Source organism: Betta splendens, chromosome 11 (genome assembly GCF_900634795.4).
Source record: "Betta splendens chromosome 11, fBetSpl5.4, whole genome shotgun sequence".
Taxonomy (NCBI): Eukaryota; Metazoa; Chordata; class Actinopteri; order Anabantiformes; family Osphronemidae; genus Betta; species Betta splendens.
In genome coordinates, this window is record NC_040891.2 from 502,531 (window position 1) to 522,846 (window position 20,316).

General features: G+C 38.6%; 1 protein-coding gene across 3 annotated transcripts in view; it reads right to left on the reverse strand.

Annotated features, from left to right (window-relative positions):
• Positions 1-7,632: 7,632 nt before the first annotated feature.
• Positions 7,633-20,316, reverse strand: part of si:dkey-240h12.4 (death-associated protein kinase 2) — a 35,298-nt gene continuing 22,614 nt past the window's right edge. For all 3 annotated transcript variants that reach the window (XM_029168073.3, XM_029168072.3, XM_055512989.1), the window contains 7 exons: positions 15,723-15,771; positions 15,563-15,589; positions 15,204-15,356; positions 10,530-10,575; positions 10,336-10,425; positions 9,851-9,934; positions 7,633-9,657 (listed from right to left, as the gene is read on the reverse strand). In XM_029168073.3, coding sequence (XP_029023906.1) covers positions 9,577-9,657; positions 9,851-9,934; positions 10,336-10,425; positions 10,530-10,575; positions 15,204-15,356; positions 15,563-15,589; positions 15,723-15,771 — 530 coding nt within the window. In that variant the 3' untranslated portion in view covers positions 7,633-9,576. The remainder of the gene's footprint in view (positions 9,658-9,850; positions 9,935-10,335; positions 10,426-10,529; positions 10,576-15,203; positions 15,357-15,562; positions 15,590-15,722; positions 15,772-20,316) is intronic.

Sequence of the window (20,316 nt, forward strand, 5' to 3'; positions counted from 1 at the left end):
TGTTCCTCACCTGCTGATCGAGTAGTAGCATAAGCATGTCTATGCGCCTCTACGAAGGAGGTGGGAGGTGTGTGTAGTTTGCCTTTGCGACTGTGAGCAAACATGAGACAAACAAAAGCTTGTTCGAACTCAGATCCAAGTCATCTGAGTATGAAACACATCACATATCATTCGATCTCGTGTTTCATTCCAGCAGCAGTCTCTGCTAAGACTGCTGCCCTGCGACCCATCCACGGATGAGCCTCGATTAAAAATTAAAAGCAGAGGTTTTTTTGTTTTTCGTTTTTCTCTAAACGAAAAAACAGTTTTAAATCCAATTCCTTGTGTTTCTGTTAAAACAATTTTTGCTCGGTTTATTGGTTTGTAAGGCGGTGCTTTTATTTAAATCTGTTTGCCGCCCACAGCAAGAGAAAGGACAGGCCGGTGAAGGTGGATGGATGGGCGCATGGAAAATCAAAGTTTTGAAACGTACACGGGCCGAATAAGTCACATCAGCCAGTGACACCACAGTCAAAACAAATTCTTGCTACATCTAGTGCACCACTCCCCCATTTCTCTCGTAATCTGCATTTGCACATCCATACATTTTTGTATTGGTTACTCTCTGTCTGGACACATGACTCCGAAACACATCACGTGTTTCTGTAACTTTTAAGAGTTTAATGTCTCCACCAAATTATAAGCAGAGGTAACAAGAGAACGACTTTTTTTGTTTTCTGTTTGTCTCTAAACAAAAATTCCAGTTCTGTGTATTTTGGTAAAAAAAAGATTTGCCTGGTTTATTGGTTTGTAAGGCGGTGCTTTGAATGAAATCTGTTTGCCGCTTATTGCAAGATAAACAAAAACGCATGAAAGTGTTGAAACGTACACGGCTGATTAAGATTGATCTCAGCCACTCAGTTACAATCACACGTGCAGTCCTGGCGTCCTGTCAAAATTACGATCGACAACTACTGTAAAACAAATTCCTATGATTATTACAGTTACTTACGTAAAATCTACGACTATTGGAAAACATTCATTAACAAGTTGTGGAAGTTAAAATCCTAAATAAGTGGCTGTAGTCGCAGATGAACTGCGCTCTGCGTCTTTACTTGGCCATGCGCATTCAAAGTATATTAATTAAGCCGCAACGCATAATCATGGAATTATGTGGTATGTATGAGACGTCTGCTATTTAAAGACATGAAAAGCAGAGGAGAATGTAAACAAAGTACAGAAGAAAAACAATTGCATAGTAAAAGCAATAAAAACGGAAAAAAACATCATTCATCTTAACCACTGGACTAACGGAGGATATAGGAATGCAGAATGACCAGTCATGGATAATGTTTCAATTTGAATGCGACAATATTTATTTGATGTTGCGCTTCATACTCTCCACATTTAAGGAACACAACAGATACTTGGCTGACTGACGGTAAGCGTATCGCGTCACTTCCGGTTACTGAGGTTTGCTGCCGCTGTGTGTGTACAGCGTTACTCTCCGCTCTTTTCTAAATATTATAAATATTAATAAGTGTTTGCCGGGGGCCAGAGCGGGCAACATTGAGTCTTTTCTTAAGCACCTGTCTAAGGATAAGCGTAAGTACGCTAAGATTGTAATACACGCAAGAGCTAATGGAGCCCGGTTACGCCAATCGGAAGTCACTGAAACTAACATTGAGTCGGCATGTTCCTTCGCCAAAACAATGTCGGACTCTGTAGTTTTCTCTGGACCCCTCCCCAATGTGACCAGCGATGACATGTATAGCCGGCTGTCATCGCTCCAACGCTGGTTGTCTAGGTGGTGTCCTGCAAACGATGTGGGCTTTGTGGCTAATTGGAGCACTTTTTGGGGAAAACCTGGGCTGATTAGGAGAGATGGCGTCCATCCCACGTTGAATAGAGCCTCTCTGCTCTCTAGTAACATGACCATGTTGCTTAGTTTCCCCGCTCCGTGTGAACTCAGAGTGGAGCCCAGGATGCAGAGTCGCAGTCTTACACGCCCCTCTGCATGTTCTCTACAGCCGCCACCCACTCTTAGTCTTAGTTATCGCATAGAGACTGTGTCTGCTCCCCAAACACCTAAACTGTACAAGTCACACACAAATCAAAGAGGAGTGACTTATCAGAATTTAATAAACATCAAAACTATTCCTCTTACACAACAAAGTAACAGTAAGTTAATAAAGTGTGGTTTTTTAAATATCGGATCTCTTTCATCTAAATCCTTGTTAATAAATGACTTGATAAGTGACCATCACATAGATCTGTTCTGTCTCACTGAAACCTGGCTGCAGCAGGATGAATATGTTACTTTAAATGAGTCGACTCCAATGGGTTACATAAACTAACCATAACCATAACCATACCCTCAATCTATTCATGACATATGGGGTTGAAATTCATAATATAATATTTCCCAAAACCCTCTGTTATCTGACCATTTCTCATTAACTTTTGAACTTAGCATAATTGACTTTACAATAGCTGGAAAGAAATGTTACTATAGCAGATGTTTATCTGACAACGCTGTTGCCAGATTCAAGGAGATGATTCCACCATCTTTTGCCTTAATGTCTTGTAGATACACAGAGGAGAACAGTCACCTTAATCCTTATGAACAGTTTGACTGTCTTGTAGATGATGCTACAGCTTCTCTACGTACAATGTTAGACACTGGCTCCTGTGAAGAAGAAGACAGTGAATAAGAGGTTAGCTCCGTGGTATAACTCAGAGATCCGCAGCCTAAAGCACAGGACCAGACAACTAGAAAGGCAGTGGCGTTCCAACAAAATAAATGTAAATTGCATTGCATGGAAGAACAGTCTAATAATACATAAAAAAGCACTTTGTGCTGCTAGAAAGACATATTATTCCTCCTTAATTGAGGAAAATAAAAACAACCCCAGGTTTCTTTTCAGCACTATAGCCAGGCTGACTAAGAGTCATAGCTTTGTTGAGTCTACTATTCCCTTAAATCTCAGCAGCAATCACTTTATGAACTACTTTACTAATAAAATTATCACCATTAGAGAAGACATTCAGCAGCAACTTCCTCCAAATGACAGAAAGCACTGCCTAGATCCATCAACTTTATTTATTTGTCTTACCTAGACAGCTTCTTCCCCATAACTCATATGGCGTTAACCTCAATAATCAACTCCTCCAAGTCGTCCACTTGTCTTTTAGATCCAATCCCAGCCAGATTACTCAAAGATGTTCTACCTTTAATCAGCTCATCCATATTAAATCAAATCAACCAATCTTTACATTTAGGCTATGTACCACAGGCTTTTAAGGTGGCTGTGGTCAAACCTTTATTGAAAAAACCTACTCTGGACCCTGGAGAACTAGTCGTCTATAAGCCTATTTCAAATGTACCTTTTATTTCTAAGATTCCTGAAAAAATCGTGGTCAAACATTTATCTGACCACCTGAGTTGGAATAATCTGGACGAAGATTTTCAGTCGGGATTTAGAAAACATCATAGCACAGAAACAGAGTCACTAATGATCTTCTCTTAGCTTCAGACAATGGTCTAGTTTCTGTCCTTGTCCTTTGAGATCTTAGTGCGGCATCTGATACAATTGATCATGACATTCTATAACAGAGAGTAAAACATAGCATCAGAATTAAAGGAACAGCACTGGTATGGTTTAAATCCTATTTTCTTGAACAGATTTCACTTTGTTCATGTTAACGACAAATCCTCCATATGCACAAGGATTAGATTTGGAGTACCACAGGGTTCTGTGCTTGGTCCAATACTGTTCAGTCTATACAGGTCTCCTCTAGGTGACATTATTTGGAAGCATTCTATTAATTTTTATTGTTAAACAGATGATACTCAGCTATAGATGTTTTGGAACCAAGTGAAACAGATCAACTAGTAAAAATTCAAAGTTGTTTAAAAGACATCAAATCCTTGATTTCCCATTACTTTCTTCAACTAAATTCAGATAAAATTGAAGTACTTATCGTTGGGCCTAAAAATCACAGAGGGACACTACTGAGTTAGATAGCCACCCTGGATGGCATAACATTAGCTTCTGATTCTTCTGTGAGGAACCTTGGTATCATCTTTGACCAGGATCACTCTTTTACATCAAACATTAAACAAATCTCCAGAACCGCCTACTTTCACCTTATATATAAAAAAATATAAAAATAAATTTAAAAATTAAATATAAAAATATAATATATAAATATAACTAAAATTAAAATTCTCTCTCAAAGTGATGCAGAGCAACTGATTCATGCATTTGCTACCTCTAGGCTGGACTACTGTAACTCCCTAAGTCAGGCATGTCAAACTCAGTTTGGCTCTGGGGCCGGATCCAGACTTTCTGTTCTCAGGTGGGCCGGATCAGTAAAAGAATGTCAACTCCAACTATTTAGCTTTGTTTTTCAGTACTATGCTTTATCATTCAGCCTACATTTGTAGCCTACCCTACATATTATAATCACGGATGACAAGGGATCTTTTCTAAGCACAACACATTTATTCACAAACAATGGAGAAAAAAATGATTTTCATGTTTGGCATTGAATGTGTTAACAACTGGTTTATTTTAACAGTTGAGTGAATGCAGTTTTACACCTGAACCAACTCACCACACTAAACAAACTCAAGTGGGAGCTATGAAAAAAAATGTTTTGCCTTAATTGTCATACTGCTTTGAAATAATAATAAATAAAAATATATAATAATAAATAAAAATACAAAATAAAAGTTTTAGCAGTGCATGGGCAATAAGATTAGACTACATCAGCTCAAACTACTAGTCTACGCCTACTGAAGCTGAGAATATACTGCACAAAATTAATTGTCTTTAATATGAAACCAGAATAATCTTGTTTTTAATGATCTGTATTCATGAGTGCAAACAAATATCGTGTCATCACACTTTTTTCTCTCTCACTGCACTCCTGCAGTCTACTTGCTGCTGCTGGCTCCTGATACTTGGCATCTTTTTGCCTTTACAAGTGCGTCGATATCAGGTGTCAAATCCTGAGTAGCAGCACATTTAACAATGTCATTCAAGTGTTCATTTGTTAACCTTGAGCGCTGCTTTGTTTTATTATTGTTCATCACAGAGAACACCTGTTCACAAAGATAAGTAGTCCCAAACATGGAGAGAACCTTTACAGCCATGGCTATTAATTTGGAGTAACCTGGCACAAGATACTGATAAAATGTATCCAATCCCACGGACCCAAATTTATCCTTCATAGCGGAATCGCATTGCAAGTCAATAAGCTCGAGCTGAATGTCAGCTGGCACATCAGAAGACTTCACTGTAAATGGCGAGCCAAAAAAGACGAATTTATTCTCAAGTTCACTGAAAATCTGAAACCTCCGCTCAAACTCTCGCAGCAAATCTGTTATGTTGTCTTTATATTTATCCAAATCGGGACGATCCGGTGCCTTCAGACGCACAGCTGTGAGACATGAGAAGTGCGTGGTGTCTCCGCTGGATAGCTGCGTCTCCCACAGTGACAGTTTCATCTTGAACGCACTTATGCTGTCGTAATATTGAGTGACAACTCTGTTACGGCCCTGCAATGTAGTGTTAAGTGTATTCAAGTGTTGCGTAATATCAACCATGAAGGCAAGATCCTGCACCCACTCCTTGCATTGTTCCTTTACTGGGCGTCCCTTCTTCTCCATGTGACTGTCCAATTTCGCCTCGTAGCTCAAAGAAGCGCTTAAGTACTGCACCTCTGCTTAACCAGCGCACGTCAGTGTGGTATGGTAGGCCAGCATGAATGTCATGATCACTGAGAAATGAGTCAAACTGGCGGTGATTTAGACTGTGAGCTCTGATGAAATTGACAGTTTTCACAACCACGCTCATAACATGGTCCATTTGCAGTGTTTTGCAACATAACGCCTCCTGGTGCAAAATACAGTGAAATGCCCGAAACTCCTGTCCTCCATTTGCGGTCTGTACTTTGTCACGGAATTTTGTGGCAACGCCTGCCTTTCTCCCCACCATTGATGGCGCACCGTAGGTCGCCAGGCTCACAGCACGGGGCCAGTCCGCCTCCACCTTGTCCAGCGCTCCAATGAGAGCGCAGAAAATGTCATCTGCTGTTGTGGTGTCATTCATGGGCATCAATTCAAGCAGCTCCTTGGTGATGGTCAAAGTTTCATCAACACCTCTAATGAAAATGGCCAGTTGAGCAATATCTGTGACATCGGTGCTCTCATCAGTGTTCAGTGACAGTGTTCCTCTTTAGACTAATATTGGCAAAGGCAGGTCTCTTTTCAGGGCACACGACTTCTGGAGCCTTCAGCATGCATGTTTTTACAAACTCCCCATCAGCAAATGGCTTGGATGCCTGCACCAGCTCGTTGGCAATGATGTAGCTGGCTCTTACAGCCCCATCAGCGATATCGCGGCTGCGCGTAAAAGCAGACTGCTGTTTCCTCAGACCAACGACCAATTTGTTTATCTCGTCTTTTCTTATTTGTCCTTTCAAGTGGTCATACTTGTCTTCATGATGAGTCTTGTAGTGGCGCCGAATATTAAACTCTTTGAACACTGCAACTTGCTGATTACAAACCAAGCACACTGGTTTTGCATTCACTTCTGTGAATAAATAATTTTCAGTCCATTTTTCCTGGAAAACCCTGCACTCCGTGTCCACTTTTCTTTTTTTTTGACAGTGCCATTTTGGGAAGGGTGTGTTGACCGATAACTTGTTTAGTAGTAGTGGTGAATGGTGAAGCAAGCTTGCCGGTTTATTTCTAGTTGGACACATCACGTTGCGAATGTTTATTTCCTGGTACTAACTCGTGTCAGTGCCACATGCTGGACGTGAGCTCTTTTACACATTTACTGCCCTCTAGCGGCCAGAGGGAGCATTTGGTTTGTATTTATTTTAAAAAATCATAACTTTTGAAAGAAATGAGCTAGTGACTCGCTTCTTTTTTTTGACATACTCAGAAATTTATGACGGGCCGGATTAAATCATCCAACGGGCCGGGTCCGTATGTTTGACATGCCTGCCCTAAGTCATAGGATGTCCTGACAGCTCCTTAAAATGTGATAATGAAACTGCATAAATGCATAAATCATCACTGCTTATTCCTGAGTGTTTCTCAGTTTAATCATTTATTAATTCATTTATTAATTTTTATTTAGACTAAAAACACTGACTGGATTACTTTAAAAATATATATATATATATAAACTCTAAGAGGCACTTGTAATTCCAAGCTTTATTTAGAAATATGGAAAACCATACAGTAGTTTAACGTATTTGATTCCAATAGGCTACAGCAATAGATTGCCTAAATTAAATGCTGAAAAAAATGGTGCAGGACGATTTATGCATGTATTTACTGTAGCACTTGATGTTACAGTAGTACAGTATATCACCACTTAACAACATAATATTATAAAAGTACTGCTCAAAAGCCATTATTATATGTATATATACACACACACACACACACACACACACACACACACACAGACACACACATATATATATACATATACTGTACACACACACACACACACATATATATATATAAATGTGCTGTTTGGTTACATGGTGTGTACCACCATTTACTACAAAATACAGAAGTAGAGAGTTGTCTTTTTTTGATTGAAAAGAAAATCATAGACAAGCATGTTTAAGGCTTTAAGTTTATTATGTCCAAGCAGCTTGATGTCCCTGTCCCTGAAGTTGCATATAGTATTCAGAAGTTTAAGGTCCACTGGACTGTGGCCAACCTTCATGGAAGTAGTCACAAAAGAAAATTTTATAACAAATGAAAAAGGAACCGATAATAAAAATGGTAACCAAGGAGCCCAGCACAACCCACAAAGTTAACTCCCAGGTCAAAGTATATCAGTGTCAGTTCGCACCATCTATTGTTGTTTGAGCCAATGTGAACATAACTGGAACACACCACTATTAAAAGTAAATCATAAAAAAACAAGACTAAAATTGTTGACAAGCCGCAAAGCTTCTTATGGAATGCTCTTTCAACAGATGAGACAAAACCAGAGCTTTTTGGCAAGGCACATCAGTTCAAAGATGCAAAAATGAACCAAATGAAAAGAAAACTGTCCCTACTGTAAAGTATGGAGGTGGAGGTTATGTTCTGGGGTTGCTTTGCTGCATCTGGCAGTGGGTGTCTGCAATCTCCAGGGTACCGTGGAATCTCAAAACTATCAAAAACAACAATTCAGAAATGTGCTGCCTAGTTTCAGAAAGCTTAGTCTCAGTCTTCCAAGAGGGTAATAACCCAAAACGGAACGAATAGATAAAGAATGCATAAAAGCGAAAACATTGGACTATTCTGGATCCCATTAAACATCCTTGGAAGGACCTTAAACGTGACATATCTAGAGAAGGAAGCCTTTAAACCTGAGACAACTGAAGCAGTTTGCTCACGAGGAGCGTAAATACCTGTTGACAAAAGACTCATTGACATTACAGAAATCGTTTGAGTACAGTGATTACCTTGAAAAGTCCAACATTTTGTCCAGGGCTGTATCATTAGTTTGTTTTTAAATTTTCAATACAGTTCTGTTGAGCCACAATTCAAAAACAACATCTGATTTTCATAGCTTCGTAGCTCTTCAGTACATCTTTACTGTATTTATTAATAGTTACATAAGTTTCAAGTTATTTTCATGACCATTGTGGGTTTTTCTTTCATTAACAGAAGGAAATTTAATGCTGTATGCTTAATGAAATTATAGATTAACTGTTCTGTCTGATGAATAAAATGACAAACAAGCAGCAGTTAAACAGTTAAACAGTAAGTTCTCCAACATATCCATAAAAATAAGTGACAGAAGTGGCAGTTTTGGTAGTGATGGCATCTTACAACACTAAAAAAAAATGTTAATAAAATAAAATACTACACAAATAAATGTTTATACATTTTGCTGTGGGTAGTTAGGTCGTGTACAACATGACTGTGCCATTTTAAAAGAAAATATTACATATAACAGATAAGAATTCACAGTACACAAATTTTTAATTGGTAATGAGATCATCTTCAAAATGGATCAGATCATGTGTTCTGACACATAGGTTTTGAATTTGTTTCTTTGTCTTTCAAGGCACAAATTTCTAAATCTACTAATGGCAACTGCAGTGGCGTAAAGTGTACACTGCTGTTGGCTCAAACAGTCTATTCAAAGAAAGTATGGCAATTTTGCTTAAAGTTACTGACTTCTGTTAAAGGCAGTGCATAATTTCGTATTAATTCATTTAATTATTAATTAAAACATGAGATTTTACTGCATTTCAAAACAGTTACATCCCTAATTTTGATGGTTTTGTATGGTTACTGTAAATATGTTTACGAGTATTAGCCATTGCACACCATTTTAAACTAAAATATATTTGAATAAAACATTTTTAAAAATAGAAAGTCAGAGAAAACAATTAGTCTGATCATTTAGGCAGTAGAAATACACTGCTAATTGTAGCTAATTAAAATACTCATCAAATAACCCGATATGACCTGAAATCAACTTAGTCTTCTGTTTCAGTAAACACAAAGCCAAGCAATTCTCTCTTGTCTGGGTTGGGGGGCCTCATCTGCCGGTTTATGCTCTATGAACTGCTGCTGAGTCTCCGACGTATCAGTGAAGCAGGCTTGCTTTCTGTGTCCTCTACATCACTTTCACACTGTCTCTGGAAAGAAGGATCATTATAGTTTATTCAATCCGGTCCACACTTTCAAATAAGACTTTTAAGATTAAAAGAAACACTTTATCAACACATCATTTCAACACTAATGCCTTATAAATGCATTACTAATGGGCATTATTTTAACGTGGAATATTACAGTAACTATGTGAGTTGACTAAAAATAACACAATCTTACCTCGAGTGGATCTGGTTCTGACTTGACTTTAAAAGGTTTCAACTGGACCAGCCGGTTACACATCCATACCATGTTGTAAGACATCTGGGGGTGAGAAAGAGGGTTTGTTAAGTATGGGGTGCAGTAAGGGACGTGTTACAGTTGATATTATTGAAACCCAACCAGGTCTATAGACTTAAATTAACAGCAAGTGGTAAATCAGCTCAGATTCCGATATTTTTGTTTTGTTTAATTCAGAAATCTATACAGATAATAATATGCCCTTTGATTACACTGCAGAAATCACTGTGATGATTAAACCGCTTTGCTGCAAAGACATATATATATATATATATATATATATATATATATATATATATATATATATATATATATATATATATATATATATATATATATATATATACAATCAGACTATGTGTTTTTTAACGTGTATTTTTAGCATCTAATTCTATATCATGTCTGCACTGTCTGCTAGGACTCACCTTCCATTTCCTCCTTGCATTGAACTTCTTAAAGTTCTTTATATTGATTGAGGACCGATTCCTATTGGCAACTTGTTTGCTTGTGATTGGCTGAAACATAGAACATTTTGTACCCGTTGCAGGCAATATACAGTGACAATCAGTAAATAACTGTAGCACACATTTAAAAATTTGATCTGGAACATAGTGTTAACCTTAATCCATGGATGAAGAAGACTCTCTTCTGCTGTCATTCTTTCACTTCAACACAAAAACAAACAAACAAGAAAAACTAATGACAAAAAATCAGGTGACTAGAGATAATAATTACTACTAATTGAATACAGGTGCAGTTTGCCACTTATTTATTTTGTATACTGCGACTTAGGCTTGAAAATTTACAGACATCATATAACGACATGAAATTCCAATATTCTTTAGCATGACAAGAAGTATAAGCAGTCTTCTTTTATTTGTGGCACATGCTATACTCAACTATGGTGAATTACAGTCGTAGCACTTCAAAGCAAACACCTTTTTTACCGCAGTACATGCGCGTCGCCAGTGCGCCACGGGTGTGTCCCCGACTAACGATTTTTAATCCTGCAGCCAGCTGAAAAAAATCAGGGTGCTAGTCAGGTTTTAACCACCAGGTGGCGCAAAGATGTGAGGTCGGACTGTTCATTTCTATCTGTGTCTGCACATTAAGCACAAAAAACGATGTCATGGTATTGTATCATTTAATGTAGAGTAGTTCATTTTTAAATATTATAGATTATTATGCATCTTTGCTCGCTAGTGTGGGCTAGTGTTTGTTGTCAATTGCCGAAGCTGCTGATGTTTTTACACAGTTTTCAGGCCAGCCGAGAGACACAGTTCCTCCTCCAGCCAATCCAATAGAATAATATAAGTATAATAACATAAAATAGGAATCTATATTTATTCATCAATCTGTGTTAAAAATGTATTTTATATGTATATCTGTAATCGTCTTCTGGTTTGTTGATCATGAGGAAAAAATACAAAACAAACTGGATTTGTTTCGTTTCGTCCTCTCTTTATATGAGCGACAAACGGAATTCAAGTGTTGTTGTTTTTTCGACACAAGGCACGAAGTTGGATTTAAAGTTGATTTTTGGTTTTGAGAAAAAAAGCATAGAACAAAAAACTAAGTCGTTCTCTCGTTATAGCAGCTTTTAAGGTTAACCAAATGCTTAAAATTTACTCCGACCGCAATGACCTATAGTTTGCTCTGACTCTGAATAAAAAGCCCAAATGACAGATGATGTGTCCAGGTAGAACTTAACCAGAAATGTATGCATGTGATAATGCAGGCAACGAGAGAATCGGGGAAGTGGCGTCACCGTCTGAAGCAGACAGTGATGTGACGTTCCAACGATGGTGCTGAGGAGCCACTTATTCATAGGCGGATAACTAGGATCAAGTTGTCAATGCGCGCTAGTGTTTGTTGCTGCTGTCTTTATACAGTATGTCCTGTAAATTTTTTCTCTATGGCGCGTCAGAACATCAGGACTCAGCAGATCAACAACGCATTAATGCAGCAGCTTGTTTGTTTTACATGTGCTTATTACGCACGATAATTGATAACGTTTTTAACTGAATGAAAACGAAAATAACTCCTGCTCTGCAGCATAAACCACTTTGACTACTTTTAAGGTGCTCAATTAAACAGTTAAAACTAACACATAGTCAATGTGCCCTTTAAACGGAAGCTGCATTATTATACTTTTCCGTAATGACATTTACCACAATATCTGCAGAAAAACAAAGTTTTATTACACAGGCAACACAGTGGATTTGGAACTCGCTCCGCGCGAGTTACGGAGTCTGATGTTGATTTAGTTGCAAAGCAAACTTCAAACCCCATCCCCTACTACGTATTGGCACAGAGACATTAACATATTGTCTCCCCTCGGTCAAAAGGCGTAAAATATTTAGCTCCGAGACAAAGAAAAAGCTCCATGGGAGATCGGGCAGCGTGATCAGCTGCACCTACGTAGCTGTGAGACGCCAAAAGCTTTTACTTGACTTTTTTAAAACGCTCTTCTTATGGTATTTCACACAAGTCTGGCAGACTACCACTGCTAAGTTGTAGAGGATATTATATAATAAAAATAAATAAATTGTAATAAACTCTCTGTGGTATGCCAGCTGCTTATTTCGTTATTCATGTTCGTCTGGTGAATGAAAGTGGGCGGGGCCATCCACGTCCCAGAGCAGGGACACTCGGGGGAAGGGAAACGCGCATCAACACGCAGCACACAGATCTGCGTTTCTCTGCCTGCTACAGCCTCGGCTGCGTTGGGTTGTTAGTCTCCCTTTCACCTCTACCATATGAAATGTGTTCCTGCGAAGTTGATCAGCCGCTTTCAGAATCAGAATCGTTTTTATTCCCTAGGTTTGAACACGGCAAACATTATTTTTATTTACAAAAAAAATTAAAACGTTCACATGTGATTTGCCCGCTTTGATGTAGACAAAACTCTTGAAAGCATTTTACTTTACATTCCGTTTATTTTGTTATTCCGACTTTCATACGTGTCTGATTAATAAAAGTGGGCGGGGCTATCAGATTCCTGGGCAAAGGTAAGCGCTGACTGTGGGGGCTGGGCGCATCAACGTACAGGACAAAGACTTGTGTTCCTCTGCTACAGCCTCCTCTTTCAGTCTGTTGTAATTGCAAATGCTGCACTGAGCTCTCTTTTACTTTGATGAGTTTTGTGTCTACATGAAAGCGAGCAGAACAACGTCCATGCGTGTGTCACCGCTAGAAGCGGCTGGTGAACGTCTTGGGAACATGGCTCTAGCTCTGCAATGACTTTATGTGGTACAGGTGAAAGGGAAAATAACGAAAGAAACGGAATATAAAACGGAAACGCTTTCAAGCTCTGGGACGTGCATGGCCCCGCCCACTTTCATTCACCAGACGGACATGAAAGAGGGAATAACGAAGTAAACAGCTGGTTAACTTCGTAGGAACATGGCTGTAGCTCTGCAATGACTTTATGTGGTACAGGTGAAAGGAATAATAACGAAATAAACGGAATATAAAACGAAAACGCTAGCGTTTTCTGTTCACCCAAACTTGATGGGTGTACAGTCATCTTTTCAGAAACTTTTTCGCATTTGCATGTTGTTGTAAATGAATAACGAAATTAACAAAATATACGTTTGAAAAAACTGTGAAGAGTTCCGTGTCTATATGAAAGAGGGCAGACCAACGTCCGTGTATGACTCACTGCCGAAAGCGGCTGGTGAACCTCTCGGGAACATGGCTGTAGCTCTGCTAAATAATATAAGCAGCCTATCATGTATGCGAAAATATAAAAATGTTCAGTAATTACAACTTCTGCTTCCACCGGGATTCGAATCAGGGGTAAAAAATTGACACATCAAGGCTGTTAACAATAAACAAACCATTACACCACGGAGGCGTTGTTACGTAGTCCTTCATGGGCCTATATAACATAAGTCTAAGACAGCGTCATAAAGGCCAGTGTGGGGGCTGAGCGCCATCTATAGGCCAATTAGACGCAACACAGCTCCAACGCGCTAAAAACCCGGTGATAGCGCGCTGAAAATGCAAACAGATTGCCGTAAAGGCTGACACATTGAAGTGCTACGACTGTAGCTTAACAGTTTTTTTAACCACCCTCTGCTTCTAAACAGATGTGACAAGTTACACATGTCATTTGTAACATTTGATCTGCAGGTGTAAAATATGTTAGACGACTGTATGAACACTAAATCACTAACACTAACACCTCGTCATATCACATATTGAAATGTTTAAAGTGATTATCACTTTTTAGCTAGAGGCCAACAGCTGTTCTGCAAAGTCAGTAGGATGACAACGTGTGTCAGGTGAATGATGTAGTAGCAGAAGAGGACAGGAGTGTCTAAATTGGGCCCATATGTCTTAAAAGCAAAATAAAACTATTTGAAACTGAAAGCTTAAATTTAAAAAAATCAATTCGAATATATTTTTAGCTTTAGTTTGAGTTTTAAGTCCTAATTTGTCACATTCAAACTTTTTTTCCAGTTACACTTTAAAGTTTTTTCCAGTTTCAGCGTTTTTTTTTTCTGGTTCAGCTCTTCAAATTCCCATTCGTCACCCAGTATGTTTTACTACCACCAGCCACAGCAGGACCAGCCACAGCCGGACAGCCACAGCCACCGCTGGGCAGAAGCTCTCTTATGCTGGACTCAAGGCGAGGGTCATCCACGCGGTGAGTGTACTGCTGTGGGGCATCATAAAAAGATGTTATAAAAAGTATTTTCCTATTCATGTTTTGTACAAAATGAGCAAACTAAATTTTTGATAAAAAACCTTTGATAGGTCCTCTATATTAGTTCTATAAAAAAACAGAAAGGAAAGCTGAAGCTGAAAAAAAAGAGCTGAACATGAAAAAAGGAGCTTAACCTGAAATAAAAGACCTGTAACTGAAAAAAAAGGTTTGAAAGTGCAAAATTAAGACTTGAAACTTGAAAATATAAAAACTGAAGCTGAAAATATATTTGAATTGAAAATCTTTGCATACACCTTAGGCTTTAAATTTCAAATCCTTCAAGAAATATGGGCCCGATTTGATGATGGTTGTACAGTGTTATTACACTGTTATTGTAGGAAGTAAAGGAACGCTAGGTAACTCTGATTTAGGAACAAAATAAGCAAAAACAAATCAGTCAAATGAATGTGTTTTAAATGCAATATTAAACAAACTCTATACTACAAATACTACTCTACACAGTAATAGCAGTTGCTAGGTTATTCCACAACCCTGCTGATAAGTGACTTCTAATGAGAACAGGAGAATAGAGCTTATTTTGAATAACAATTACAGATTCAGTTTTATAGCAGAACATACCAGGGATTTTTTACTAGAAGTTTCTGGATGAAGTCTTTGGCCATTGAGCTGGTCATGCTGAAATGTTGTGCATCAAACCTGTACATCATGGCATCAACATTCTTTAGAGTCTCCTCATCAGTGTCGCCTTGAAACGGTGACAAACCACTTAACCTGAAGAGCAGCATACACAGCATGATGTACACATCTCTATATATCCACAATAAAATGACTAGTGATTCCACTGCACTTTATGATTGTGATGTACTGTTTTGTAAAGGCAGCAGTGCAGCATACAGTTCCATGCCAATTTAATTACTCACATTCATTAAATACTCATATGCCACCCAAGAAATACTCATACACCTACTGTAACTTACAAAATGTAGGTAATGACTCCTATGCTCCTGGAGGAGAAATGAAAACAAAGACAGTCATGTGGTGTGATTTGATGTTTTTCATTACACTATGACAAACATAAGACACAGACAATATACTGTGAGCAGACCACACTGTGAAAAAACATCATAGAAGGCTCACCACATGTCTGCTGCTGTGTTCAGAGGCTGATTGTTGATGACCTCAGGGGCTAAAAGAGAGAGAAGAATGAGTGAGAGTAACTGAGAGGCCAAGGAGCTCTGAAGCGCTTGTGCTAATCTGAGTAACTCGTCAATCAGAGCCTTTGGGGGCAGGGCCTAAGACCGCTGCAGCGCTCACTGAACTGGAACCGAATAGAATAAAGTGTCTTACGTGGACATTATCAATTAAAATGTCTTCCGAATGGCAGAGTTCATAAAACCAAGTTATTCATGGCAAGGCTGAATCTGAATCAGCTAAATCACTGTAGTACTTTGAGTCTGAAGTATCACTTAAATACAATACACACTGTTGATGCCAGCAAATCACCTACCTAAACAAATAGCGGGGGGAGACTTTGGCAGACTACACTGTATGTAGCGTGTGGGAGATGTATAAACCAAAGCAAGGCAAGCTAGCAAATGCCATAGTTAGGTGGATAGCTACAAACTGCAGGTCAATTAGTGTTGGAAGATGTTAGTCTGAGGAACGTTAATCAAATCGCAACTGATGACGACATTTGTGAGCCTTCTCAAGATGCACCATCACAGGAAGAATACTCGAGTTGTATGAAAAGCAGAGGACTATTAAGTAGATGGCATTACACTAGTTTGAACATATAAATTTAAAATTTCCCAAATGAAAATTCTGTATGAGTAAGTTTTTACCACCTTAATTCTTTTCAACCACCTTTCAATGGGGGTTAAACAAAACAACCTTGGATAATATTTAAGAATGAAGAGACTCAGATTGCTCCATAATTTGCATTAAATGATAACTTTTCTGCAAAATGCAGAAATATATATATAGAAAGCTATAGATTATTTAGAAGATGAAGTTGTGGTTTTTACTGCTGATGGGGGAACGTGTGTTGGGGAACATTAGTTTTGTACTCCTTGTAAACAAAGCAGCAGTCCAAACTAGCTTCAGAAGGCCAAAGACAAACCAGAAAAAAAAACAACCGCGACAGAATGGTGGAATGAGCAGAGTACAGTGAGTAATATAGTCAACCGTTTATTGTTTGTGCTGTAAGGTTTGAGTACAGTTTAGGGCTGCTGCTGGTGTTTGGTCAGGAGTAGCGTTAGCACTACAGTGTTTCTCTAATCTACAGGCTGCTTTACCCCACTATTTCTAATATCTGTGAAGAGTTTTTGATTCTTTCAGTTTTTCATCAGACACTGATATTAAGTTATAAAAGCAATTAGTAATCAGTAGTAGTAGTTGGCTTGGGAAGCCAAGTTTGCATTGGTTATTCTGGCCCTTTAAAGAACAATACATTTTCTAAAGATTGTAGAATTATTGGTGTTAGTTCTCTCTCTCTCCAGTGCTCTAAATTTTTAGTTCCATTATCTGTATTATTCCTTGTGTTTGTATGCGTCTACCGTATGCTTATTTTAGTTACTTACTACTGCTACTGTCTCCACCAGAGTTTTGTGTTATATACCAGTCACCTTTAGAGAAATGTAGCAATCCATGTCTGGACCTAGGTAACTTAACACAACGTGTAAGCTTCACTCCCTTCCACAGAGACAAAGCTACGATTCACTGTTTCCTCTCACAACAGAACTGTGAGTTTAACATAAACAACACACATATGGCTAAGTGCACATCAAAAGAACATGGATACTTTTAGGTGACACCTAAATCTCACCAGGGTCCTCCTCTGCCTTTTTACTAACCAGACTTGTCTCATAATTCCTCTACCAAGACTCATTTCATGGACTCTACCACAAGCCCAGGAGATCTGGTTTGTAAACCAGAGTGTGAATGTGAACTAATAAAAAGGAAAACGCTTCATTTGGACACAAGTTCGGGTTCAGATGCACTGTCATGAAACTGATGCCATTGTATTCTGTGTACAAAATGCTATTATTTGATATTAGATTGGTTTCTCTGTGATGTTCAATGCCTGATCTACAGATTTTGCAGGAAATTCCTCAAGAACAACAAAGGGACATCAGACAACTTATCACCATGCTTTCCTTTGTGTGATGTATAAAGCCGAAATAAAGATACTCACCTTCTTCTTTTAATCTGCGCACCAAACATATATGCTAGGTACACCAGGTAAATTATGTAAACCTCATTATTGTGTTTTTTTAAGTCAACGTTACAATAGTTTAATTAGTAATATTTAGATTAAGCCATTTGATGCTTTAAATTATTATTTGTGTATGTTCACTTAGTGTTACATACGGACAAGACCATTCATCGTGGAATAACATTTCATTTGTTACAGCATTTTAAGGGACCAAGTATAAAACCTTAGTAATCTATGCATTTATTTTTATTGATTAACCATTCTGATTATTCAAAATGATCGTTACATGTGTATTGTGTTATGGTGCGATGGAACTTTGAGCTTGATGGAGACGGCTTAGTTATCTTAGTTATGAGCAAAAATCAAAATTTAGTTGAATCAAATTTCCCTCTATCTACTTGTTTCACCTTTCTTTTTGCGTTGCAATAAACCTATGTTAAACTTAGAAACGAATGAGCAGCAAAATTTGTTACTTTAGAAAGTCATCTGAAGAAACTCAGGGAAACTGAAACTATGACAAACAGTGCTGAGTTGACTCGCTATTTTGATTGAACTAATTAAATTCAATTCCAATACAGGACATTAGAGACTGATTTGGTTTTATCGCAAGAAAGTTTTCTTTTCGTCTTTATCTCATCAGGGGTAGCCACAGTGAGTGATTCACATTGAGATAGATAGATTTGTAGTTTTTACGCCAGATGCCATTGCTGACGCAACCCCTCTCTGACCTCAGCGATAGTGATGGGAAGTTCCGTTCTTTCAACTGACTCGGATCTTTAAGTCTCGTTCAGTGAAGTGAACGAATCATTTTGAGTCAGTCGTTCATTTCGTTCATTTACAGCAGGTGGCGCTGTGGGCGTTGTAATAATGGCCGCGATTCTCAAACACTATATACTGACCACTAGCAATTCAAACCATATGAAAACCTAGCAAATACACACCACATTAACATGACTTATGTCCTGCATCTTCCCTGCCATTGTTGTTTAACAGCGCGACAGTCACTTTGTAGCGGTAGGAACGAACTGGAGCGACTGCTGCTCGCTACAGAGCCTGTGCGGCTCGGCGGTCACGTGACAAGTGAACGAATGAACGGCCCATGGGAACGAGTCCCCAAAGAACTGTAGTACTCGGTGCTCGCTACTGAGCCTGAGCTGTGAATGATGAACTATGAACGAGAACGATGAACCAAAGAGAACGATGAACTAAACCGCGCAGCCCGAGCTGCCTTCTACAGTCGTAGCACTTAAAAGTGTCAGCCTTTACGGCAATCTGTTTGCATTTTTAGCGCGGTATCACCGGGTTTTTAGCGCGTTGGAGCTGTGTTGCCTCTATTTGGCCTATAGGTGGCGACCAGCCCCCACACTGGCCTTTATGACGCTGTCCTTTACTTACGTTATATAGGCCCATGTAGAGATGCGCATTCACTCCTCCGTGGTGTAATGGTTTGTTTATTGTTTAACAGCCTTGATGTGTCAATTTTTTACCCCAGGTTCGAATCCCGGTGGAAGCAGAAGTTGTAATTACTGAACATTTTTATATTTTGGCATACAAGAAAATAGCAAATGATTAATAGGGCTGGCTGCCTGTATTATTTAGCAGAGCTACAGCCATGTTCCCAAGAGGTTCACCAGCCGCTTTCGGCAGTGAGTCATAGACGGACGTTGTTCTGCCCACTTTCATGTAAACACGGACCTCTTCACAGTTTTTTCAAACGTAGATTTTGTTAATTTCGTTATTCATATACAACAACATGCAAATGCTAAAAATTACTGAAAAGATGACAGTACACCCATGTAGTTTGGGTGAACAGAAAACGCTTGAAAGCGTTTCCGTTTTATATTCCGTTTATTTCGTTATTACTCCTTTCCACATAAAGTCGTGTCAGAGCTACAGCCGTGTTCCTACAAAGTTAACCAGCTGTCTTTATGTGGAACAGGTGAAAGGAGTAATAATGAAATAAACGGAATATAAAACGGAAACGCTTTCAAGCGTTTTCTGTTTATATTCTTTTATTGCACATTTGTTAAAACTTGATGGGTGTCTCTCTTTTGAGTTTCGTATTCAGCTAAATAAGTGTAAAACAGTCCTTATTACTCATGCAGAATCAGTATATGCAGAACAAACAACTTGCTGCATTAATGAGTGGGAGATCTACTGAGTCCTGGCGTTCTGGCACACCACAGAGTTTAATACAATTTATTTATTTTTATTATATAATATTCTCTACAACTTAGCAGTGGTAGTCTGCCAGACTTGTGTGAAATACCATAGGAAGAGCGTTTAAAAAACGTTAAGTGGAGCTTTTTCTTTGTCTCGGAGCTAAAGTATTTTACACCTATTGACCGAGTAGAGACAATATGTTAATGTCTCTGTGCCAATACGTAGTAGGGGATGGAGTTTGAAGTTTGCTTTTGCAACTGAATCAACATCAGACGCCGTAACTCGTGCGAAGCGAGTTCCAAGTCCACTGTGTTGCCTGTGTAATAAAACATTGTTTTTCTGCTGATATTGTGG